Below are 26,584 nucleotides of genomic sequence, written 5' to 3' on the forward strand. Positions count from 1 at the left end.
CTTAATGAAAGGATGTCCTGGTATTTTAAGGAAGGGTTTCACTCTTAGCAGCTGAGAAAGAAATCACTAGCTATGGCCAAATCTCTTCCTGGTCCAGGAACACTTCCTGCCTGTGAGCACGTTAATCTGTAACACATAATATCCTATTTCACGTGTAAGGAATGGCATGGGGCAGATAATCATTCTTCTTCAGCAGGACCCATTTGGCAATCCACTTTTGATGTCAAGCATCATCTGTCTGGCAGTTAAGCCTATGGTTGAATGTCTTTTAATTGCAGGTGGTTGGCTGGGAAATTCAGTGGGAGGTTATACATGTGCAATGCAAGGAATTTAACGCTAACTCTGTGGGAGAATCAAAGCCTTTTCAAACAATAATCCATCAAAAAACTTTCTAATGCCTAAAAAACCTCCAACCACACAACAAAGAGTAACAGCAAAAGTACTAGCAATGTCTCCTCCCCTCCCACTACACCTTTTCTTACACGAGTGACCTCTCAAGGCAAACAAATTGGAAAATATAAAACTCAGTGGATAGACCACAGGAGACCTGTGCAACAGTCAACTCTACCAAACTGGAATTTCAGGTTGCTTTCATCTCACAAAATAAGCGTTTTTATTTCACTAGAACCATTCTAATAGGTAAAGCTAAACAATGCAATGTATTTTAAAATCTTGCAAAAATTCTTTTAACCTGTTCCATAATTGTGATTTAATGCCAAATTCTAGAGACATGCCTGACCTTTTTCTAATTGAGTTAATTGCAATCTTATCTCAGTGTCCTCATCTCCAGTGTCTCAAAAGCACGGTTGCCCCCCAGGATTTTGTTTTACAGTGCAAATGCTAAAGTTGAAGCTTGCTGAACTTGTGGAGCCCCAAAATTTTGTGCATGAAGAGCACTGCGGCTCCCTCTGTATTCCTGAGGAAGTGGAAAAGGGAACACTAGAGCACCCTCGTCATCTCCTGACTGATGGCTAATCACAAATCCAGTGACCCAGGCCATAATTCCTTTTTAGAGACCATTTGCGTGCATGGCGAGGCATTAACCTTTGTTAACTGGGCTATTAAACTGCTGTTAAAAATGAACATCACTTGAGGGCTCTGCTAAAGTACCACCTCAGCGGGAAAATGAGGTTACTGATTTCAGACTCGCTGCACCATATCCAAATCACATTCTTCTCAGAAACTCTGGAAAGAGAATAACTGCACTTGCTTTGTACTGCCCAAAAGAACAATCCAGAACCTTACTGGTAAATTACAGGCTTCTGCTAACCTCACTAAGTCAGCAAAGAGGAAACAACTCACCAAAGTCATAGCCTACCAGCAGAAAAGTTGCTTTTTCTCGACAGAATTTAAAATACAAATAGTTAATTCATGTTTGCTGTTATTTCAGACCTCATTATAAGCAAACGCTTTGGTCTGCAAAGCTTTTTTGTTTTTCTTTAAAGGCACCTGATACTTCAAATGTTTTTGTGCAGTCTGTTTTTATATATTCTATTCGTGGAGGTCCCTCTAGTGGCTAGAATGTCGAGTTTATCCGGTCTGGCTTAAAAGGCTACAGATGTTTCTTGTAATAGACATAAAGGTTTTCCTAACATTTATAATTCCTCCTACTAAATAAATGTCTAATCAAATAAAAATATTTTTTCACATTACAAAAAATGAAGAATGATTAGACTCACTTGATACGTTTTCCATATTTGAATAATGAGTAATAGGAAGCTGGCAAAGAGAGGATCAAATTCCTGTAAATACATTGAATTTAAGAAAGAATTTTCAGGTCCCCATCAAAGAGGAAAGTCTCAGTCTCTACCCTCAGACTTGAATGACCTGAGCTCAGGACCAAGTTCTCCCACAGACTTCCTGTGTGACCTCTGGTGTGTTATTGTTCTTATTTGTGCCTCAGCTAGTCAGTTTGTAAATGGGATAATAGCAGTGTCCTCCTTTGTAGCCGTGATGACAAATGTGGTTGCAGGTTAAGCACTTGGATTTGCTGAGGAAGAAGAGGGGCAGGAACAGTCACTGTAAAGGTAAGGATGCTTTGGAGCACATAAAATTCTGGTGTGCAGATAGAACTAAGAACACTGGAATTCTTAAGCAACACATTGTGTTTTGAATGGAAACACAAACTTGAATGAATGCTTTAACTGTTGCTAGGTGTCATACAGAGATTCTTTCTTGTATTTGCTCTTGGAGAAACTTCACCACGTGAACAGACCTGGAAAGGGGCATTACCTGGCTTATCAGTTACATAGTAAAACACTTCAGTGTCACTGATAACCCTGATTTTTTAAGTTAGATTCTTTTAAGTTGCACACAAACCCCCAAATACAGCCCATGACCACATCAGTGGCTGGTTTTAATTATCAGAGGGGGAGAAATGGGAATCTGCTGAGGTTGCAAAACCTCAAATTTTATGTTAGAAGACACAGTTTAAGGCAATGAACATTCCAATGAAAGTTCCATCCTATAAGATAAAGGAATGTTAGTAATAATTCACTGCACATACACTGGCAGGGTGAGCAAGGCAGTGGAAAGAGCTGAATAAACAGTGTCATGAATTTGTAGGTGCATTTAGCAGCTTACAACATTTTTAATCGCAAGCATCTGTAAGATAGCAATCGACTCTGAATCTTCATACTCAAGCATTCTTTCTCTCTTAGCACATTGGCATTAAGGCTGGAAGGCTACCAGGAAGGGAGAGAGATATACAGGTGTGGTGATGGGTCAGAGTGGCCAGCAAGTCTTACTGGGATTCTCCACAAAAGTTAATGGGACAGTCTAGGGAATGGGTTCATAATAAACACACCTAGTTTGAGCAGAAGGGAGAACATACCAGAAAAAAATAAGCTAACCTGACAGAATCCTGATGTTCAAATAGTGCTTAGAAAGATAAAAACCTGCAGGATTCCAACAGAGACACTTGCAGAGTAATAGCCCAGGAGGGACTGAGATGGTCTTAATCAGGATCTGGTACAGTTCAGCCTCAGACCCAGGTTTGAGCATTAACTGTAGATTAAACTAAGCAAACCACTCGTGTCTGGATTGGAGGGAAACTTCTACTTGGGCTGTGACTTTCACAGTCCCAGCACCTCCTGCTTTCTAACAAACCATTACTCAAGCCCGGACAAAAATAGCCACTGACTTCAACATTTTCAGACAACATTTCTTGGTTAAAGCCCTGCTTCATTTCAGGGTTTTATACCTCAAGCAACTGTCACTGCTGTAACAAAGATCAAAGACTTTTAATGACTGTGATGCTATGGAATTTAACACAATTATATTCCTAGAAATATAAACATTGACAGAAACATGGATAGTTAAAATATACTAACATAGATTTTCAAAGGAAACTTTTAAACAATTCAGAATTATTACATGGGTCATCGTGAGAGAAGCAAAATCTGCTGTTCTCTCGAACAGCTAGAATTTGGATATCTGACTGGTTTATATCGTTTTACAGTCTAATAACAGGGATGCATCAGAGATGTATTTTCTAAATGTTTTAGAAACACAAGCACAAAAGAATGTGCTCACAGAAGAAAGGTGAATTTAAAGTCTATGAAAATAGCAAAATCTGTTTTAAGGATAGAGAATATTTATGGCATATATCAGCCCATGCAAGAAAACCCAAAGCCCCAGTACAAACATACAGGAATCATACCAGTCATTTTAATAGTGAAGGACAAAAATATTTGAAGAAACACATCACTGTAATCATGAAAGAGTTGGGCATATCTTTGATTTCTTCAAAGTAGCTTTTATTCACAGCAGATCAACTGAGCTGCAATAATTTATACCAAATGTGGTCTGTTACATATCAAGAAAGGCCCACAGGCAAGTTACCTAAGGAAGCATTGTGATGCAATTTTGTACTCTAAATACAGAACAAATCCTTAAAAATTTTAAGGCTGAGATGCTGTGCACCAAAATTTGAAGTTATCAGTGAGGATAAGAGGACAGTTGCTTTGGAAACCTAAATCACTAAGAGAGCAAACCTGTGCTTTGGGAAAGCATATCACTCTTCTCAAAGGGAATGAAGGATTAGTTACTGATGCATTTACTCAACATCCAACTTACTGCAAAAATTTGAAAAGGTAATTTAGAAAATACATTCACAGTTAAGTCCACTCCTCCTTGTTTGCTCCTGATACCTCTATGCTCCTCAACTGCTGGAGAGAAGTGCTAATTATTTGCATCTCCATCCGTTTCACAGAGCTTATTTCCATCCCAAAGAGCTGCTGATAGCATTCTACACCAGCAACGTTTACTTCCATTGCCATAGGGACCAGTGTGGCTGGCAAAAAGGCAATATCTTCATCTTCCCAAACAGGAAAAGGGGACAGCAGCCAATAAAAGCCACCCCAGTGCATCTCCAGCTCTGCAGATGGATGACCACTTCTGTTGCAGAGGACAGCCAGCAGGTAGGACCATAAAATATTCTACATATGTTAAGAGATACCTGTGATTCATCCAGAAAGGGATCATTGCTTAGCCCACCTTTTCTTTCCTCTTTATCATTTTCCACTAATCATCAGCAGTATACACAAATCATTGTAATTCTCTCTTCCTCCTGAAGTATATGTAAAACTTTAAGAATTTCTGTCAGCAATTTCACAAGTTAGTTGCTGCTATCTTTTGTCCACGAACACTTTCAAAAGTGTTTTTTTTTCTGTCCAGCAATTTGGTTTCCTTAGATAAATGGTGGCTTAGTGTATTTGCCCTGATCTTCAATTAGACACCAGCAGCATCCCACTAGTGCACTGTCCACCGTTTAGACAACTTTCTAGCTTGCACTAGGAATAATCTTAACAGGCTCGGGTATTTAGCTGATCCTTGCATGCTATTTTGGCTGATATTATCAGAACTATTAGTCAGCCAGCCATCTACCATCCATTGACCTTTGTGAGACAGCAAAGTGCAGAGGTGGCTGCCTGACCTCTGCTCCTCTGCACTGGGCTTTCCTACACTCCGGGATTCTCCCATCAGCCCCATGATTTTAAGACATGAATATGCACTAACAACTTTTCTTTCTGCTACTCTGCCTTCCTCTTTCATGTATTTGCTGTTCTCATCCTCGGCCCTTGAAGACAATTCCCAATGGTATCTCGGGGTGCAGATGACATCTGCAGTTCTGTGTCTCTTCTATTATTTGCTTTTCTAAATTTTTCATGCAATTTTTATTTTACAAAATTGCATTCAGAACAGCAGATTATCTAAATGCTGGATGAGAGAATTAAGGTAGAGAAAGTCCCCTTTATTTGATGTTTTCTGATAAAAGGCAGTGAACTCTCTATAGAGATTCTATATTCAGACAGGATCGCAGGCAACACGGCCAGAAATGCTGAAAAAAACAGAGTTTGGCTAAATTTATTCTTCATTAACTCTTCATCTGGGAAAGCCTCTTCTCCCAGTGAATTTTGAAAAATAAAGTCAATGAATGATAAAGGTGAAAATCATCCTGTCTTTGGTAAGTTATTTCAATGTTGCATTTTTTCTTTTGGTTCTAAGGGGCAGCTCAAGGGAGCTGCTCATGTGGATAGAATTAGGTACATGCATTCTCAGACTACTAAGCCAAACAGGCTTTATAAGATCTTCATAAAAGTAAATAATATTTGGCAATTAGTACCACCTCAGATAAGTATGTAACCTATTTCTGTTTTATATTTACTATATGCAGCTACATATGTTTCAGTTTCATCAATATTAAAATCATAGTCAATGTGGAATAGGAAGCAGGATATTGACAGCAATAGTAGAAATCACATATTTCTATAGCTGCTTTTTAACCTTGTATTAATTTGCATTAACTTTGCATAATTCCATACAGTTGTAGTTTTGAGTTGCTTTATGAGAAGTGCTGTAAGTGACAAAGTGACTTTTAAATTTTTTCTGGGCTTGCATTCTGTCATTAGCTAGAAGTTACATGTTCATCCTTGTGGATTTCTCTCTCTCTCTCTTTTTTTTTTTTTTTTTTTTTAACAGAGAGTCAAAGAGCAAATTGACTGTTTAACTGTGGGTTAAACATCACTACTATCCAGAAGAACAAAGAAAGAGCAGGTTTCCTTGTAGTGGGCGATAGGCATGCATTTAAAATCTAGGGTTGGCAGGCTTGCTCTGTGCAGGAACTCCGAATTTCTGGGGGAAAAAGACATCAAAAACCACATCATAGGGCGTTCACTGGGTCTGATTTCTAAAGGTGCAACACAGCCCAGTGAACTCCGGTTCTTGGGTGCAAGGTTTCCTGCAAGTCACAGGCACTTCCAAATGCAACTTCAGGTCTGCAGTTCTTGGAAAAGACAAAAGGGTTTGTGTCTAACAAAGGGAAGACTTGGAACACTCGATGAACCATTTGGCCAATACTGTTTTTGCACAAGGTACTAAGTTCAGAACTGCATCTGCAGTTTTGTTATATTTAAGAGAAAAAGCAAACTAACTTATTTTCCTAAGGTTTTGAGTTCTCAAAGTATATTTTGTATACAGCTTATGCAAAAGAACTTCTCAGTTTTGAATATACTTCCCCTTCCAGCTCACAAAATTTGCCTGAAGCACTGAGCAAGCTGTTGTAAACATGAGACCATGAAAGTAGCCACACAAGGAAATACAGCAAAGAGGTTTTTTCCACTGTAAAAACTGCTCTTTTCCATAAAAGATTGCATGTCTATAGGCATGAAATTGAAAAAAAATTGCACAGATGATGAACTGGAAAAGAAGTAAAGATTCTTTTAGCATAGCTTGTAAACACTGGCATGAGCTTAATGCTAGGAGTTAATTTTGTGAAGTCAGCTTTTGGCATGGGGAGAAACATTTGTGAACTTTTGCAGATTCTATGAGTATGATATATACTGTAAGATACTCACAAGCTGATCTGGGGAAAACCACTCTAAGTTATTTCAAGTCTTTCCATTTCCCAAGTGGCAGTCCTTTTTATTTTCAAATATTTCAGCTTTCAGTTGTATTTTTGTGTCCTTTGCTTTTAATAGTACTTATTTACCCATGCACAATCCAGTTTCAGCTAAAATTTTCAGTTATGCTTTTGTCTGTACGTTGCCCTTCCTGAAGCACTTGCTCTGAATTGGAACCACCCCAAATTTCTTGTATTTTCTTTCAGTGTGAACCACGGCTGTGGTTTCTCAAAACATTATTTCCAGAGAGTTGTGCAGTATGCTGTATGCCACATCAGTGAATGTATACCACATCATTTTTGCTGAAAAATGACCTGGCAAAAATGAGTTCTTTTAATGTGAATTCAGTCTGATTCACTGTGAGGCCACACAAGGAGCTGTGCTGGCACAGCTTCAAAGTGACGTGCCATGCTGTGGGAACAGAGCAGGGAAGGTCCAGGAGTATTTGAAGCTGGTGTCAACCTTCCCCCACACCCCATATACAACGTGCTATGCAAGCCCTGCCAATTCCTTTATTTTCATCGAACAGCCTTGCTCTGTGTTGTTTCTCATCAGATCCATCTGCTCCTTACATTGTTTGTTTCCCCAAAGTCTACATTTCTCTTTTATCACCTCTCCACCCTCTCAGGTTTTCTCCCCAGAATAAATCCACTTTATGAAATCCGCTGGCTGACATCCATATGCAAATTTCTGCAGATTCACTAAAAGTACATTATTCAAATCGCTCCCCAGTTCTCTTTACTTTGTTAAGCAAATGAAGAGAGAAACAAAAAAGGCCAAGTACCTATATTTGCATTAGCAATTTGCACATACATTTGTAAAGACTCGGTGCTAACCCTACCCTAACCAAAGCAGTAGCCACTCTCCTAGAAAACAATGGGAAGACTCCTTCCAATCCCTGGATTGCTTCACATCCTGGTGTCCTGGCAATTACAGGAAGGATCCAGCTCCAGAGCCATACCCTCGAAATGTTCAAACAAAGCCTACACTGCTTCAGTAACAAGACTCGCTTCCCAAACATCTATTTATAGCTTGCTTTTATTGATGGGGATTTTTAAATTTTTTCCCTCTTCATTCAGTTGTTCTGATTTTTGACTATGCACAGACACAGTAAAGAGGAATTACTTGACAGAACACTCTTTAGCAACTGCTGTTCTAGAAAGGAAACTGTCAACCCCGATGCTTTTAAAAGGTTCTAGTGGGGCCAATTCACATAAATATACCTGGAAACTTTACCCCTTTCTATTTTACTAGGACACTTCTATGCTTCACTTTTCCCCACGATTTTAATTCAAGTTCCTGATTTCCTGTCTAGCCCTGTGTCTGCAAACTCATAAAACCTCTGGTTACTGAACACATTCCCAAGGCTATCAACATGAACTTGCCTCTCTCTGTCCTAGACAGACTATGGAGAAACCTTTCCATAGGTTATTTTTGCATCTCATCCCTGGCACTTAATGGCTTTCCTTAGCCCTCTTATCTGAACGTGAGAGAAGTATAGCACAGCATAATTCAAGTTGGACTTGTCTTGACAGTCCTGTTTCTTTTGTTCCCTTTTTCTATTTGTGCCATTCTCTGAGATTTATTTGCTACAGGCATGCCAAAGCCCTGTGCAGGACAGCTGGCCATGATTTCTGCTGGTGTGTTTCACCACCCCCAGGTCTTTATGCTTTATTTAGCAATTCCTTGGCAATCATGGCAGATGATTCTGCTTTGTCATTAGGCTGTGATGCAGAAATGTCTCATGCATTCTTACCAGAATTTGAATGTGCTAATTTCTGACAAACATTTTCCAAAGTTGCAACATAAATGTAAATAAGATAATGTTTGTAATTGCACACAGATGTACGTATATCAGTTTCTCACACAGATTATATATACATTTATTTTCCATAGCAAATAGTTTTTTTGTTTGACATTATATTTTTATATTACCACAGCAATTATAGATATTTTTCCCTTCCTGGATTCTAGTTAATGGCACCTTGTATCTCCCTTTCTCCACTGCATTTAACCCTGATTTAAGTACTGGTTTTCTTTCTTCACACTTTAATGTGCACAGCAGTTAAAGTCCATTCAATTTACTTTTCAAGCACATGCCAAAACTGAATATGAAATTTGCAGTCTTTACTGTGTCCATCACTTCTCTGCATCAGCTTTGTTCTCCATATTTAGTAAGTTTTAATTCAAATCAGGAATGAAAATGCAGCTACTATTGGAAGCAAATAATTCCATTACATTGCTGCTGGCACTGGCCCAGTAAACTCACGGATGCAGTTTTCCTGGAGTGAGTACTTGCACTAAAGCCAGCAGGAGCATTTCCATTGGAAAAGTTACATAAGTGTATGTGTATCTCAAGGATCAGAGCTGCAGTTGCTCCAGCTCTTAGGGTTTAAGGTCAAGTTCTTTGGGTCACAACATAGAGATGCCACTTCAATCAAGAGCTGCTGGCTGGTTGATTTCCTTGTTCCCTACTCAGCAGAAGAAGGGTTTCATTCTTTCTGTGGAAGTCTTTCTCAGAGTGTGGTCACTACTGTACCCTGACACCTTTCTTCCCTTGAGCCTGTTCCTTGTTGTCCTAATCACAAATATAAACAACAAATCTTACCTATCCCTTTTGCCCTGGTAGACTATTATATTCTCTTTTTTCCTCCCTGCATTTTCCCCTGCTTTTGGTAGCACAGTTCTAATTTATTCAATCTTTCTTTCTCTTTAAGCACAAGGTCTCTGCTGTTCTTGTTGCTTCAGCTTGAACCTTCCCCAGCCGGTCTGTAATTCCCCTGAAGTCTGGCACCCAAACCCAAACATGATATTGCAGCTAAAGCTGTTCTGATGAACAGCTGAGTGACTTCACACAGGCTGTTTATGCTGTCCTAGGTGTCATTTCTCTCCTGAAGAACAGCACAGCATTACTCCCATCTGCTCTGCCTGCAACCCTCACATCTTCCCATCAGGGCTGCAGTTCAGCAAAAAGGATCCTGTTACCTGTGTTGAGAGCTGACTGCTCCTGCTCATTGTTTTGGTCTTCATCGAGTTTTTCCCCTTACTATTCACTTCAGTTAGTGTGAGCCCTGTCTTTTTCTGACCAATAGTTGAGGCTTCTTTTTGGCTGGGATTTCAAGCTCACCCTGCACCAGTAAGGACACGGAAACTTGTGCAGCTCCACATGAAAGTATACTTGAAAATTTATAATCAATAGGTTTGCTTCATCTGCCACTGAAGCTAAGGGGAGGGGGGCTCTGTGACTGGTTTACCATCAAGAGTACTGCCTTACTATATTTAATCATTTCACCATACTCAAATGTACACCTTGAGTGGGTGAAGGAATCTGATGTGATTCAGAGTCAGGGTGTGTCCCAGCCTGCTGATCAGCCTTCAAGTATGAAGGAGAATTCTAAGTCATGAGAGCTAATGACTGCCACACACCTACTTTCTTAATGGAGCCATTGCCCTTGAAGACAAAACTGAGGTCAAACCACCCCTTGACCAGGCCATTTTCAAAAGACATATTTGAAAGCCTCAAATCTGACCTCTCTTCCTTCCATGGCCACAGCCTAATCCTGTTTAAAATCTAAAGGAAGGGTGAAGCAGACCCACATTCTTCTCACCCCTCTGGAGGTGAACATTCTGTCCTGTGTTACCACACAAGGAAGGAGAGATGCACATTCTCAGTGGACTAGGTGGCAGTGACAGTAGATGGAAAGAGACAGTAGAAAGCAGTGAGAGAAGCTGTAGAAGAAAAGGCATGGCAGAGGAAGGGAGAGGAAGAAAAGACAGGAAGGAGAAAATTCCAGAAAGGCGGGAACATAGGAGTCAAAATGTTTCCCCGTGGTTCTAATCCCAACACTTTTTCTGAAAAAATCCTTTAGAAAGGGATCTCTGCAAGGATTCTCCTTGTGGGGCTTCCCTAGAGCCATCACAGCTGCCCCCAAAGTGATTCCTCCCTGACCATTTCCTACATCCCAGAAATCTCGAGTGCTGAAATCAGAAGTGAGGACCATCCAAAAGGAAGGAATAAAGAGCATTAGGAGCTGCAAGCTCCAGCATCACTGGTTTATACAATGGTACAACTGCTACAACTCCCGTTTATGAGGTTAAAGAAATAATGATTCACAAGACTGGCTGACACCTGGAATGATTTAACCAGGCCATCCCTAATGTAAATGACATTGACTCACGTTTCCAGATGTAGGTGGAATTGGCAATTGTCTTTTCCTCATAATTGTCTTAACTTGCTTTGCTAGTTAGAAATAGTTTTCTAGGTTATATTTCAAATCTGGTAATCATGAGAGGTACATTCTTTCCATAGATGTTTGTATTTGTAGTCGATGGAACATCTAGGACAGAATTTGACCTACAAACTTAGATATGTAGCAGCAGCCTAGATAGAAATATATGTACTTAAGTCTGAACCAGAACTAAAGTAAGATTGCTTGGTATATACAAAATTGAAAATATGAATGCACGTTGTGGGACAGACAACTTTTTTGTGGGTTGTTTTTCCCTTATTCCTGAAGTTTTTCAGTTTTTTTTTTACCTTTAAGTAATCCTTTAATTACATTTAATACAATGCCATTCTCTTAGATAATGCAGGGGAAAAGCCTTTAAATAACAGGATAAAAGAAATGCTGGAAATTTCTAATAAGTTTAATGAAAAATAGTATATGTAAAGCAAGAAAATTATGAAACATCATCCCCTGTTGGTTTTCATCCAAAAAGTGCTTGGACTCTTCTCCTCTTTCTGGCTGTCTGTGTATTCTATCCCAAGGCCCAGGCTGATCCCAGACCCTTGCAGTGAAGCCACACTCTGTGACGTTACAGTGACATGAGCTGGGTGGCTGAGCTGACTGCAGTGGTATGTCCTGACTTCCACCACAGAGATTCGACCCAATTACAGTGACCTGACATACTTGCAGTCTAGTACAGCCTCAAGTCTCCAAGCAATAGCCCCTGAAACCACCAGAGACTCGTGTGAAAGCTGAAACCAAGCCAAGAAGAGTGAGTTAAACCCAGGAAAAAGGGTATTCTGAAAAACCATCATTATATCACATAGTTTGTTGACATGTGCTTACCCTGCTCGTGAGAGGACCTTGGTGAGATACTACACGCTTTTTAAGAACAGAAGTGTTGACAATCCAGGAGGAAATGACAGGGCTGATTATATCCTGCCCTGACACACATCAGGGACATAATGCAATCCATGGGCTGCTGATGGGTGTGTAGTGAGGCCAAGTGGTGGCAAGGTGAGGCACAGCCCCTGAGCAGATCCATGAAGTGTTTGGTGATCCTGCCCCTGACAGGGAGGGCTTGCACTGCAGGAGCTGAGACAGCTTGTAGGGGGAGGTAAGGAAACATCACATGCACGCATCTTATGCACCAGGATTCTTCTGATGATTTAGCAATGTTCATAATAAAACAATCACAGAACAGTCAGATTGGAAGGGACCAGGGTGGGACATCTGGTCCAACCTCCCTGCTCAAGCAGGGTCATCCCAGAGCACATGGCACAGGATTGTGTCCAGATGGTTCTTGAGTACCTCCACTAAGGCAGACTCCACACCCTCTCTGGATAATCTGTTCCAGTTCTTGGTCACCTGCACAGCAAAGAAGTTCTTCCTCATGTGACAGCCAGTTAACAGGTGTTCTCCTCTCTTTCCAGCCTTATAAAAACTTAGGAACAAAGCTTCTGTTTCTGCATCTTACCTATTTTTGTCTCCTACACTGTTTTTCACTACCATTGAGAACCAGAATTCCTAAACTGAAAATAAGGTACTATTTCTGGAAAAAAAATTAATTACCCAAAAGCAAGAATGTTCCCTATAAATCTCAGCAGCCTAGTGTCTTTATTCCAAAAGAGAAGTCACAGATAACTGGACTTAAAATGAACCACTTGAGGACAAATTAACCATTGGATTATTTTGTAAATTGCTTTGTGTAGCTATAAATAAGTGTGTACTATCTAGGACAGTGATGAACCGTGACTACACTACTACTGACTGGAAATTCAGTCCTGAATAGTTTTTTTCTAAACAAATCCTTTGTTCTGTCATCAAGTTCCAGAAAGTGATTTCTACATAAATAATAACAAGCAATAAATAATGGGTTGTTATTATTACTCTATATTAACTATTCCTCCCTATAATATTCTTTTCAATTCTCTTAGGAGATAAAGCTCTTTTTCCTGTGGAAAAGTGGACACAGACAAAAAGCTGGGCTTTGCTGTGAAAACACTATTGAAGATCCAAGAGAAGTTCTCTTAGGTAATTCTCTTAAGCAGACTAGTCTGTTATATCAGTGTTCACAGTAATCACTGTTCTCTCCAGAAGGGAGCAGCATGCAGGCAGGGAGAATGAGAATCAGAATCTTTAAAGCAGTGATGTCCGACAGGAGTTTGGGGGTGCATGCAAAAGTGCGACATAGCTGTAGGGGAAGCAAATCCTGAGAGGGTCCAAAGCCACTCTTCAGAGGCAGATCACAGGGAAAAAGGCAACTCGTAGGAGAAAGCAGCGTTTTCGCAGCAAATAGCAAAGAAGAGAAGAAAACAGAGAGGCGGCTGCGGTGAAGCAGCCGGGATGCAGGCTCCCAGGATCCTTCCAGCCCACGGGAATGGCTGCAGGGCTTGCTCCCTCTGCTGGAGCATCCTGACAGACCCACGAGAGACTCGCTAGTTTGACCCGCTCTCAGTCCCACAGCAAAGCTCTCAGACCAGGAAATAAAAATTAATGCGGTGTTGATTACCATTGCTGGCTTAGCGTCAAGAGGATTTATTTAAAAAAAAACTATGTAGTTCCACATGCAGCTGAAGGCAGAGGGGAGGGAGCTATTTCATTGCTTTTGTTTTGAAAAGAACCAAAACAAGGCTTGAAAGTTCAAATCTGTACTTTTCAAATCGTAATTCTGTCAGTTCAGTCAAAGTGGAACATAGGAAGAGCAGGCAGACCTTTCCAGTGTCTCATGCAATGCAGAAAAGCAACTCTTGCTGTATGACCTTTGCTCTAGGACAGCCTGGCCTTAAATACTTGGGCTCACAAATAAATGGTCTGCTCCTGCAGGAAGCAGAGAGTAAACCTCTCCTAAAGCCTCTCCAGACAAACACAGCGTCACCACTGGGTTATTTGGCATCCACACCAGGTAAGATAGGTCAGAGCAGCAGGAGGCACGGTGACAGCAAGAAACCATGACTCAGACACTGGCACTGCTCCACTCTTGATTGAAAGAGTTGGTGGCTAAGACTCCTCTTTCTCTTTTGTACAGCCAGGGTCACCTCTGAGCTCTGAGACTGCAGGATCTTGCAGTTTGCAACACAGCTTTCTGTCAGCTGAATGAGAGTTCAGGAAGCCTTATTTCTTCATGCCTTTTATACCTTAGATTACATCGTGTGGATGGGGAATCTGCCTTCTTCTGTATACAGCATCTAACATTTGGTACAAAGACCTCCAATTTTAGATAAACATTACAGGCATGATAGTAAAAAAAGTAAAATGTTTGACTAAAAACTCATTTAGATATATTTTAATGGATTTTGTGGCATCTCCAATTTAAATGGCTTCTCATTTGCCAACTTTCTGTTACCCCAGTGAACATCCTGGTCCACTGGTGCTCAATCACCTTACGAATTCAATGGAGGAAATGGAAACCAAGCTCTGCAGCAGTGAGAAAGAGGAAGCTTTCAAAAGAGAGTTACCCTACTGCATAGGAGAAATAGACTTCATGGCTTCTGGGAAGAAACATGGAAAGGTGGGGAGTTTTAGCCCTTTTACAGTACTGCTCTTGTTCAGCTGTCACTTCTTAGCAGAGACTGCAGCAGTGAGGGTCCTGTGCCACAGAGTGAGGCACCACATTGTACCCCAAATAGGGACCATGCCTGCCTGAACATGAATGTGGTCTAAAACATGGCCTTTTAATATTCACAAATCAATCACTTGATTAGCAATTACATGGTACAAGTACAGGTGACTACTTTTCCCTTTAAAAGGAAGATCAGTTATGTGCCCTGCTTCCTTCATTTTGTATCCTCTCCCTGGTTTAACCCACCAAAAAATAATCATTATGGATTTTTACATTTTAAACATACTTTTGAGCTGTTTCAAGGTTTCCTTAAAGTTTTGTCTCTGTTCTGGTGATATGCAGAGAGGGTTGTATATAGACTAACCCACCTCCTCAATAGTCCCATGCATAAGTTAGAACTAGAGCAGAAGGAATTCCTGAAATCTGCCTCAAGGTTTTGTTTCACCATGAAGTCTCAAGCAGAAAACCAAAATATATACAGAACTGAGGAAGCAATAGATTCATGTAACATGTCCTCGAAAAACAGATATGAAACCAGGCAAATATTTCAGCTTTGGCAGAAACAAAAAACACCTACAGGTTTTGTTGGCTTTGCTAGGCTGCCTGAAACTGAAGGCAGCTCAAGAGGAAGCTCTAAAGGAGAGTGTGATTTATCAGTCTGCAACACAGAACTGACACCCTTGGAACTGACCCAGTTAATGTGATGGCAACTATACAGAACTCTGCTAAATTAATTCAAGTATTTAGTTCTTTGTCAAATCTTGCTTAAATATCCAAGTTGATGATAATTTCCCACTACATTTACCATGAGCAGGCTCTTTACTGTTATCTGTCTTTCTGTCCTATTGTTATTCATTGGGTTTTTCTGTGTTTGTTGAAGTTTATGAAGGTCCAGAGTACCATTCACCCTGGAATTATATTTGAAGTTATGCTCAACAAATGGAAGCTACCTGCTCCCAATTTGGTTATCTCTTTAGTAGGGGGAGAAGAAAATTTTCAGATGAAGCCTTGGCTACGAGACACCTTAAAGAAAGGATTTATAAAGGCAGCTGAAAGCACAGGTGAGTGCTTTAGGCTTTAAAGAAGGAATTTTTATCCCTGATGGATTCTCACACCTAACCCCCAGTGATCTGGTAATGACAATGGGCCTGCTCACACAATTATTTTTGAAAATTCAAGACTGCTGAATGCAACCTACAGGTAAGTACCTTTGAAAATGAAAGTGATTGTATTATAGTAGCAAAAATAAGTAATTTCAAAGTAAATTACTCTAGGTAACCATTTCTGAAATGCAAAATTCCCTGATATTATTCCCTCAGAGTTGACACTAGAAAGATAGCATCAAAATGGGACCAAATACAAATGCCCCTCTTTTGTGCCATAACAAAATACTTCTGAAGAGAGCAGAGCAATTTGACTTCAACAAGAGTGAATTCAGGTAAAAAATAAGAATTTCTGCATTCTTACCTGCAAAATACAGTGCAAATATCTGTGAGCATTTCACACCAAGCTCGTGGTTTAGCTTTACTGCTCCAGATAAGACTGTACCAGTTTTGCTTTTTATAACGAGACAGCCCAGTACCAGAGCTCTTTTTGGTACTTTTGTGCCACACAGATATTCTCTCTCTCCATCTGCCTTCTGTTCTTCAGACTGGGCAGCATCAAGATCCCCAGTTTCTTTATGTTACATATTTGAAAAAGGCCAGCTTGCTGTTTACCTAGGGTTCTCCAAATTCCTTGTCACTGTAACAACACTGCTGTAAATTCAATTATCCTGAGGAATTCACTCTCCACACACCCACAAGAAGAGGAGAAAACTCCAGATCAGGCAGGTTATGCCTGAGCTTTTCTGCTAAGAGTTGATTGCATGGTGCTGTTCAGTTGTTGTTCAAGTCAACAGCTGCCCTGACTCTGTCCCCTTCCCCTTCCTTGTAAACCACTCAGACCTGCCTGGTACAGAGATGGTTCTGCTCATATGTAGACAGTGAGTAACTCCAGACAGGACACAGTATTCTTGATGGGTATATTAACATCAGTGTAAAGATGGCAATGTTGCATCACATGATATGCAAAGAATGCTTGCTGGAGCTCATAATTTCTTCTTGTTTTCCTTATTAAAGTCTTATGCACTTTACATGTATTTTAATTCTAAAAGTTAAAGTCCATCAAGACCCGTCTTCACTTTATCTATTAAAAAAAACTTAAATCCAGTAAATCTTTAAAAAAACCCTTAAATCTGTAAGTAATGACACATAAACACATTGCAATACAAAGAAATTACTTAACTACTTTTTAAAAACGATTTCAGGTGCCTGGATTTTCACCAGTGCTTTGCGTGCAGGAGTAACAAGACACTTAGTGCAAGCAGTTCGAGATCTTGCCCTGGCTAGCACCTCATCCACACTGAGTGTGATTGCCATAGGAATAACTTCCCTCAGGGAAATCCAGCACAGGGAAATCCTGGATAACACAAAGGTACTTTTCTCTTATTCTATTGCTCTGATATAAGCTGCCCCCTCATAAAATTTGTCAGCAGTTGGCAGAACAACTTCGATAAAACTTTAAACAAACAAATAAATTAAGTGGGGTTTAAGCTGAGTTTTGGGAGGCAACAGAGGCAGAGCTCAGGTTTTGTGGGATGATTCCGTGCCCTCCCAGCCCAGCGGGTGGCAGCATTAGGCATCAGCCCAGCGAGCAGTCAGGTTTGAACGCCAAGAAAATACCTCGGAATAAAGGACTTGTCATGGATTTCTCCCTTGTCCACTTACTACAGAAGCACTTACTCCTAGCTATTACACAAATACTGCAAAAAGCATGTTTTATATGATGGGACACCAGATATAGATATTCCAGGACAAATTTTTCTTTAAGTAGCCAATGAGTTGGTATTTAATACACAAAAACTTGCTCAATACAACAGGTCAAAAATACCAGCCGTGCAGGATTTCACCTAGTTATGGGGAGCTCTGGAGAATCCTCAGACTGGGTCAAGGGGATCAGAGTTCTTGGGAGGAAAACAAAAACAACACACCAACAAATTAAAAACCTCACCCAACAAAACTGTTGCTGCTGAATGGACATAGAAGTGGAGATTAAAAAAAACCAGCATTCCCTTCCTGTCACTGGATATACAGTCAGTCCTATGCAGAATATTATAACAATAAAATATGTGCTTAATGACAACGAATGACAGTTTCTCTGTACTCTTTTACTTCCCTGCAGAAGCTAAGAAACAAATGACAAAGACAGCCCTTTGAATTCACACCTAGTTGTTCTCTCACACAGGCCTGGAAGTAACAGCTACAGGCTGAGAGACTGACAGACCATACCAGCAATTTTTCTTTTTCTTTTTTTCTCTTTGTTTTTTTGGCCAGTGACAGTTACCTGTGTGCTCTACCAGGTGAGACTCTTTAGCTGGAAGACTTTAACCTATTTGTTGGGCAACAGGGCAGAAAGGGCCTCAAAGGAAAGAATTCTGTTCATTTTGTTTGTGAATTTTGTTCAGGAAAGTTTGCAAATGCCAACTATTTCTCCTCCCTTCTAGACTAAGTGATCAAAATGCATTTGGATCTTTCCCTATCAGCAGCTACAAAACAAGTGCACTCTCTTCTTATTTTCTCCCTCTCCACTAAATCCCAAATTCTTTGTCAAGGGATATTTTGCAAAGAGCGTTCCTGACCCTATGACTTCTGGCACAGCTTCCACCCAAAGACATTTTGGATTTTAGTCAGTAACTCTAAGACAAAGGAACTACAGACAGGGATGTTGATCTAAACCCAACTCTCTTTATACTTGGCAGTAACACAAGCAGCTTGTTGTATGAAATAGAGCTAACAACCCACACTAGCAAGGAGGAAAATCAAGCCCTGAAATCAGTGGATCCCTCCCATCCCCTCTGTGTTAATGGTATGCTTTAAACATCATTGAAAGATCACTTCCACATTTTCAGAGAATTAAGAGTAAAATTCCCAAAGGCCTTTTTCAATTGGTTGTTGTGCCTCTGGGTCCTAATCAAAGGCCAGATCTTTGGTGAGGGGGGCTTAATGTTACATGGCAGCACAATAGAGGCATGCCCTCTGTCAAAGCAAAATCTGAAGGAAATTATGTCAAGAAGCTTTCCCCAAGGAATGAGAGACAGAGAAGGAAGTGAAAGAAATTTGTGGCACTTGCTGTTCGTAAGAAACATGCAAGTTTACTGCTTTTGAGTGTGAGGAAAATGCAATATACAGTGACAACTGCCAAGCTGACAGTCTGAGTTTAGCCCAGCAGCACTGCAGGAACTGGAAAAGAGGCATGATAGAAAGAAATGCAGATTTTAAACAGTTGTGTTAATCTACCTGTTTGCAAGAGGGCAATGATTATGGAAAATGAAAAAGAATCGGGCATTTACAGCTTGGAATGATGTATCAAAGAGTATGGGCAACAGAGATAAAGAAAGATTTATTAAGAGAGAAAGGGGAGTTTGAAAAAAGTATACTTATAGAAGCTCATGTATAGTGCAATATTTAAAACAAAAGACTGTAGCAGGGGCCCTGTCTTACGTAGAAGATGAGTTTATGCAAAAAACAAAAAACCAAACATTATTAAATAATTTAAAGGTACCACATCACTCACCCAAAATAAAAAGATTCTCCTTTCTAAAATTCGTCTGCCACTTTCTCTTTCAGAATGCAAATTCCAAACTGAGAGTAACCATGAGATTTCATATGACCCTGTCAATTAAGTAAAGCTGTGTATAAATTGACAGGGACATGGAGCAGGCTAACTCATTCACAGGCCTAAACATGGACAAAACACTGCTGAAATGAATAGTTTACCCCTCTTCACACCAGCTGAGGCTTCACAGCTCCATACACAATTATCAGGTCTCATGGCCCCTTTCCATTTGTCCAATAAACTGTTCCAAAACCTGCATTCCAGAGATGATGATTGATACCACTATATTTTGCAGAGGCCAAGAGGGAAACTTCAGGGACTCCAGCTATGAGTCCTGCCAGCTCTGGCGGCTTCCAGAAGGAACAGATTTTCCATCTCCACCCTTTTCTAAGAGTCTCTGCAGGTGTCTCACAGGTGGTGAGCTGTGTCAGGGTGCAGACAGCACAGAAATGGAGAGGGAGGATATTAAAACTTGGGCTTTGCAGAGAGCACTGACATCTCCCCTCCTCTCTTTAGGGTGAAAGTCTTGTACACTACCAGTCAGATGACAACATCCAAGGCCCACCCTACTGCCTGGATCACAACCATTCCCATTTTATTTTGGTGGAGCACAGCACACCAGAGGAGCTGGATGGAGCCACCAGGCTCCGCCTCACCTTGGAGAGGTACATCTCCGAGCAGCGCACGGGACACGGGGGTAAGCAGGGCCTGCAGAGCCTCGTCTGAATAACACTGATTGTACTGATAATAATTCTGATAGCACAGCAGGCCCTGGCCTTATCACAGGCAACCCCAGTTCTCAAATCAGAGTGGCCTACATAGGTAAGACCAAGCCAAGACGTTTGTCATCGTGTAAGAGGCAGAATGATGGTAACGTCTGAGGTTGAGAAAGCTGTTCTTTGAACCAAAAATCTGCACTTTTATTGCATCTCCTTAAATGTAGCTCAAAGCTGATCTTCAAAGCACAGCTCAAATTGCCTTAAGAGATAACATATGGAAAATAAATCCAGCTTCAAGTGTCTTTACCAGTGGTTCTACAAGATTGATAGTCATTGTTGTATACTTTTATCCCCTCTCACACACAGGGTCTTGAATTGCTCCCACACTGGAAGAAAAGACTTGTTCCAAAGCCCTCTGAAATATTTTAAGCCCTATTTGTTTCAGGATAAAACCTTATCCTGGGTAAACACCGTAGCATCTAATGCCCATCTGAATCTCTGTGACCTTTTTTTATAGCAAGAACTGAGTATTGGGCAGGTCTCCTACTGCTATTTGTGGAAAGAACTCAGTTGTTGTTACTTATACCTTTGTTTATACGTGCAGTGCTAGCACAGCTGAAACAGGAGGGAGAGCTCCCAGCTGTGTACATCAATGGAATATCCACTTACACAGCCCACAGGGTGATAGCACAGACAACACAAATGCACCTGAAGAATCCTCACCTGGTGACTCAGATAGGAACAACCACAGGCAAGCTGTAAGGGTAGCCTCAGGTTGCAATGCTGAGAGTCAAAAAGCCTCTTTCTGCTCCCAAACCAAATCTGATTGAACAAATCTCAGAGGAACATAAGTCTGACAAAGAATGCTGATTCACATGACAAATGTTTTGCTGGAACATACTGAATTCAGTGTTATCTTCTATAAACAAAACCAATGTCCTTCATTTAAGCTCATGTATAAACAAGCTGAGCAAAGCTTTGTGGCTTTACTGAAGTAAAACACTTTAATAAGGTCATGCGGAATTTCCCCATTAAAAAAAAAAAAACCACCTAGAAGTCTTTTAGAGGAAATTTTTTGTATGCTGAGTATTCTTTGCAACTGAGGACTTTCCAGATTCACAGCGTAAAGTCAAAATCCACCTGACCCTCCTCTGGCTAAATTTTTATCTAAGATGAATGAAATTAAGAATATTTGTAGCCTTAACCATACTTGAGGAACCTGTAGTCCCAGAGGTCACTCTTTAAACAGCATCACCCTAGAGAGATGTGACAATGCCAAGCCATTCACTAAAAAAATTAATCCTGGCTCCAGCTCAGTCCAACCTTATCTCTGTAATCATCACAAAGGAGATATAACAAATTGCAAGTAGAGATCTGTACTGAGTTTTGGGAGATCTACAAAGGGAAACATCAAAAAATTGTTTGAACCAAATGCCTTTTATCTTCCAGCTGAAAGAGGCATTCATCTCTTGATATTACTGCTTTGTCTGAGCTCCTTCAGGCCAACCTACAGTCACCTTTGGATTACAGAGTTCAGCATTTACACTAAAAACCATACAAAACTAAGTGGGCCCCTGTGGAAGATGGCTTAGGACAGGGATCCTGACCCCATTTCTTCCCCTGATGCTGTGACAAGTTAAATATTTCATTAGCATTTCTTTTAAAAGTATTAGGCTGTATTATTATTAATCACCACACCAGGCTGTGCTGAATGAAACTTTAAGCAGTTTAAACAGAGTAATAAACAATGTGTGGTTCCTATCAACTCGTATCTGACTCATCTCATCCTACCCATCCTACCCTTGAAATATTTTCAAGGCGGCAGCAAAACAGCAACAGGTTTGTGGAAAGCTATTACTTTTTAAAAATCAAATCATCTGTTTCACAGGAACAGGTAGCATCGAGATCCCTGTGCTTTGCTTACTGGTAAATGGAGGACCAGGCACACTTGAGGTAAGAAGCTGTTTTCAGCTTTAGAAAAATAAATGAACTGGTGCCAAGTAATTAATGGAAAATTCGGCTGAATGACAAACACATCTATTGGCACTTCACATAAAGTCAAATTTCGCATCTATACACCATTAAGCACTGAGTTCTGTTAATATTAAATTTGACAGTATTTGTTTGGGAGAAATATTTACTTTTGAATAGGCACCAGCTGATCATTAAAACTTCCATTACCAGCTTGTCCAGTGGGAAGAGAGAATCCAAGCCCAAAACAAACCCACAGAAACCAGCTCCAGATTTAGGGAAACAGAAATATGTCATTGCTTGAGAACAGACACAAAAGAGGAATCTTTCAATGCTGTTCAGCAGCAATGACACAGCTCTCTGCCCCAGAGCTCAGAGGAAGCACAGGAGCAGGTTTGCTGGGCATGCCATTTAAAATGGGAGTGTTCTGGTTCCACTGAGCAAAAGCACACGGTAGGATTGGAGACAGGAGTGTTGTCTGATAATAATCCCAAATCTCCTTCAGCAAAGGATCAGTTTTCATTTTTTCCCGAGTGGTTCTACAACTTGAACAACCTGTTAACAAGGAGGTAGTATTTGATTTTTATTTTATTTTACTTTTTCTTTTTTAATATAGTAGTCTCAGTCTAGAAAACCTTTAGAGAGACATTATTTTACTATAATTTAAAGTTTCCAAGTGTTGAGACTGTGACATGCAAGCTGGTAACCCCTTTCCAGAATAATGACTTCTTTCTGGGGATGTTTTCTAGTTTCAGTTTCTTGTATCTTGTCATAACCTTTGTCAGCTGGACTAAAACACACACTCATATTAGAAATCTCACTGTTTAAACAAAGATTATATCATCTCATGAGCTTGCTTTCTTCCTTTCATGAGAAGCTAAATATTGCAGTGTTTCCTATATCTTTGGTTTAGAAAAATCCCATGTTATGATGTGTAAACTTCTTTTCTTTTTTTAAACTTTCTTTTCAAGAACAGTGTGACTGGAAGATGAAAAGTGACTGGTTGGAGTTACTCTAAACTGACATGTGCTGGGAACGGATAACTGGCCACACTTCTTTAGAATATCAATTTCTTAAATGGATTTCTTAAAACGGATAATAGACACCAGAGACTATGGTTTTAAAAATCTTAATATCTAAACTAAAGAAAAAAACCCTGCACCACAATTAAATCAATGCAGTCTTGTATAACTCCAGAGGAAGAAATAGACTGGCAGCAAATAGACATTTTTGCAATTATGATGCCATGGCCTCTGCTTTCCTCTCTCAACAGCCTGCCTGACTCATTCTAATTGCACAAGTAATAGAATTAGTAGCCTTTAACTCTTGTGCTTGCTATGATTCAGTGTTTTTTTTCTTGTAGCCCGATGTTGTATTCCCACAGGCAAATTCCTGATTTTCAGAACATATTGCCAGGTTTAGCAGACAGAAAAAAAACCCAACAACAACAACAAAAAAAACGAACACCAAAACTATACAAAAAAGCCTGCTGGTAATTTCTGTACAGGGTTACTCTTGCACTTGACTATGCTGAAACAGACACTTCAGGGAAAAAAATGTCAGGGTCAAAGAAATTTTATGCATTGTTTGTCCAAATCAGGTTGCTTAGCTACTCAGCAGATGTGCCATGAAAAGAAGCATAGTCAGAGGCCTATACATGGATGAGCTGCTACAGAATTCAAAAAATCCTAACAGCTTAGAGGAGTCTGGACTGATTCCATAGTTAATCTGACTTAGGTACACATTTATTCCTGATTTGCTTGAAGTCCTTCTTTTGAATAACATTTTCTTTCCACTTATGAAGAAATGTCCTGTTTTAAACCACAGAGAATTTGCAGTGGGCTGGAAAATTCTGCTCCCTGGCTTATCTTAGCAGGGTCTGGAGGTACAGCTGACATCTTAGCTGCATTCATGAATGACCCACAGCTTATCATGCCAGAAGCTGTTGAAAAGCAATTTAAGGAGAAATTCCCTGCAGAGAGCTTCTCGTGGAAGGACATTCTCCAGTGGACAGTGACAGTGAGTTCATGTGTTTGATAAGTCACGGTGTTCACAAAGCTGTCTCCTAACACTTGCAGCTTTGGTAGCTCCTTCCTTACAGGTTTGGCAAGAAGCTGCTCAGCAGTTTTGGGAGCTCCAGTGCTTTGACACTGGTGTTATAGAATGCCTCTCTAGCATTAAAAATCAACCGGCCATTTGGTCATGCAAACTACTTTGTTGTCCCAGTAATTCAGCTGAACACTTGGGACTCTGTCCTTCCTCAATTACTTCCTCTGGTAACAGCCAGCATCCAGGAATGTGACAGTCCTTCTGTAGGACACGGAGCATTATTTATATCCACAGCTGTGCAGCTGTGACAGAAGAGACCTAATTCAGGATCTACAGCTGTTAAATGGAAACCTTGTTGTGGATAAGCATGAATAAATTAAGTAGAATGAAGCGTGTTTAGAAATGATCCTATCTATTGTCAGTTACTCATTCTTTAAGTATTATTGTTCTTAAAACAGAAAGACAAAACAGATACAGAGATCTTCTTTGCTCTTTGTCTTGGGGCACACTTGCATAAGCCTTCTAGGAACAAATACCCACTTGGAGATTGTCCTTGTGTGAAGGCTGAAGAGCATGGGGTGCCTCTGAGATAATCCAAGTCCACCTGACCCGGCCCACTACTTATTCTTTGCATTCCCAGCCATAATCCTCAGCTTTAAAAGTTCCACATACTAATTCCATTAGGAAGAACTTGACCAGATCACTAACAAAAGGGGATGAAAGGCATCTAGAAGCAATATTGCCAGAGGCTCACAAAGTTTCAGTGCAGCTGTATTGCAAGAAAGAAATAGAGGTGCTAAAGGAAAGAGTACTGTATGTATATCAATTTTGGAGGAGTTTTACTCAGAGAAGAGTTAGAAAAGATGCTTTTAAATAAACAAGGAGCAAAACTTAAATGTCAAAGCAGGATGAGGTAAAATGGAACTAGTGGTATGCTGGCTATAACATGACTTTGAGTCAAATAAGAATGTAAGTTAAGGAAGGATCTTTTAACTAAAGCACTGCTCTGGTTCTCAGGATATCCAAGTTCTGTTCCTTCTATCCTGGTAGGTCACTTGGAAAAGGTAGTAACTGCCTCCTTGCCTTAGGAGTTATTTATATTTGAGAAACAAACAATATTGGCCTTCTTTCCAAACCTCAGCTTCAATTAGAACATAAGTTTTTGGGAAATACTGTATGGGTGATCTCCACTGGGCATTTGGGCACTAATGTATATCCCAAGGACAACATCTAAAATTACTTTTGTTTCGACTCCAAATAGATTCAGAACATTATTTCACACCAGCATCTTCTAACTCTGCACAACTTTGAGCAAGATGGTTCAGAAGAACTAGACACAGTAATTTTAAAAGCTTTAGTAAAAGGTAAGATAGGACAAACATTAGTGTTTGTTTATTGTATTTGACTTCTATGCCATAAACATATTTCCTCTTTTCCCAGTGCAAGTTCAGTTGATTGTTGGATCAGATTTCATTTCTGATGCCCTGTTCTTTTGTTTGTTTATTGACAAATTAAGTGTGGCAGTTACTGTAGCTCTTGTAAATTTCCTTTTAACTAATGTTTGCTTTTTCATCTCATGCTATAGTATGGTACTGTTTTAGTCACTCCTTTATTCCCCTACTTCCTTCTCTTAATAACAGAGGCTATAAAAGAACTGAAATATACTGGAGCAATATATTATTTCAGTTAAACCATTAAAAAAACTCCACAAAAACAAAACCAAAACCCACAAGTAGACCAAAAACTGCCTTTGTTTCAGAAACAATTCGTTTCTCCTATAAGAAATCTCCATTGTATCTTCTGAAAGATTACTTGTGCTGCCATCTATTTCAGTTTCTGTTAACTGAATGGTTTGTGTTAGCTTAAACTTAGCATGGAAGGGGGAAAAAAAGAGACATTCTGTTCCTGATGTGCTAATTGACACAAGGCAAAACCAACAGTCAGTCCTGTCCCCTGCTTTCTGCAGGCCAGCATTCCTCTTAATATCCAACAACCATTTAAAATTAATGCTTTTAATAGAAAGTTCATCTAGGAAAAAAACCCAACATTTCTGAATATTAATGTTTCTTAATTTAGGAAAACATTGTTCTGAAGGGTTTCTGGTTAAGCAATCCACAGATCTGTGATAGCTGAAGGAGAACTTGCATTGCTAATCAAAGTACCAACACTATATTAAATTAAACATTACAGTAAAGTGCTGACTTTATTTGCATTTCCTCTTTTCCTGCAGCCTGTAAAAGCCAGAGTCAGGAGGCTAAGGAATATCTGGATGAACTGAAGCTGGCAGTGGCCTGGAATAGGGTCGACATTGCTAAAAGTGAAATATTCAATGGTGACGTGGAGTGGAAGGTACCAGGTTTTATTTGCCTCAGTGTATATTCCAATGTGTACAGCACACTGGAACATCCCAAGAGATGGCTTCAGTTTTTAACGCTACCTGCACACTCTACTGAGAGACTGGGCAGGGCTATCATGTTTCCTGAGGCTCTTTCTGGCACC

The 26,584-nt window shown here is 40.1% G+C and overlaps 1 protein-coding gene across 1 annotated transcript in view; it reads left to right on the plus strand.

Annotated features, from left to right (window-relative positions):
• Window positions 1–14,522: 14,522 nt before the first annotated feature.
• The window catches only part of TRPM5 (transient receptor potential cation channel subfamily M member 5), a 35,472-nt gene continuing 23,410 nt past the window's right edge, over window positions 14,523–26,584 (plus strand). Inside the window, exons 1-8 of the mRNA XM_014887325.2 lie at window positions 14,523–14,639; window positions 15,571–15,751; window positions 16,999–17,165; window positions 19,863–20,043; window positions 21,954–22,018; window positions 23,864–24,055; window positions 25,347–25,449; window positions 26,316–26,434. Of these exons, the coding sequence (XP_014742811.2) occupies window positions 14,523–14,639; window positions 15,571–15,751; window positions 16,999–17,165; window positions 19,863–20,043; window positions 21,954–22,018; window positions 23,864–24,055; window positions 25,347–25,449; window positions 26,316–26,434 (1,125 nt within the window). The remainder of the gene's footprint in view (window positions 14,640–15,570; window positions 15,752–16,998; window positions 17,166–19,862; window positions 20,044–21,953; window positions 22,019–23,863; window positions 24,056–25,346; window positions 25,450–26,315; window positions 26,435–26,584) is intronic.

Source organism: Sturnus vulgaris, chromosome 6 (genome assembly GCF_052056855.1).
Source record: "Sturnus vulgaris isolate bStuVul1 chromosome 6, bStuVul1.hap1, whole genome shotgun sequence".
Taxonomy (NCBI): Eukaryota; Metazoa; Chordata; class Aves; order Passeriformes; family Sturnidae; genus Sturnus; species Sturnus vulgaris.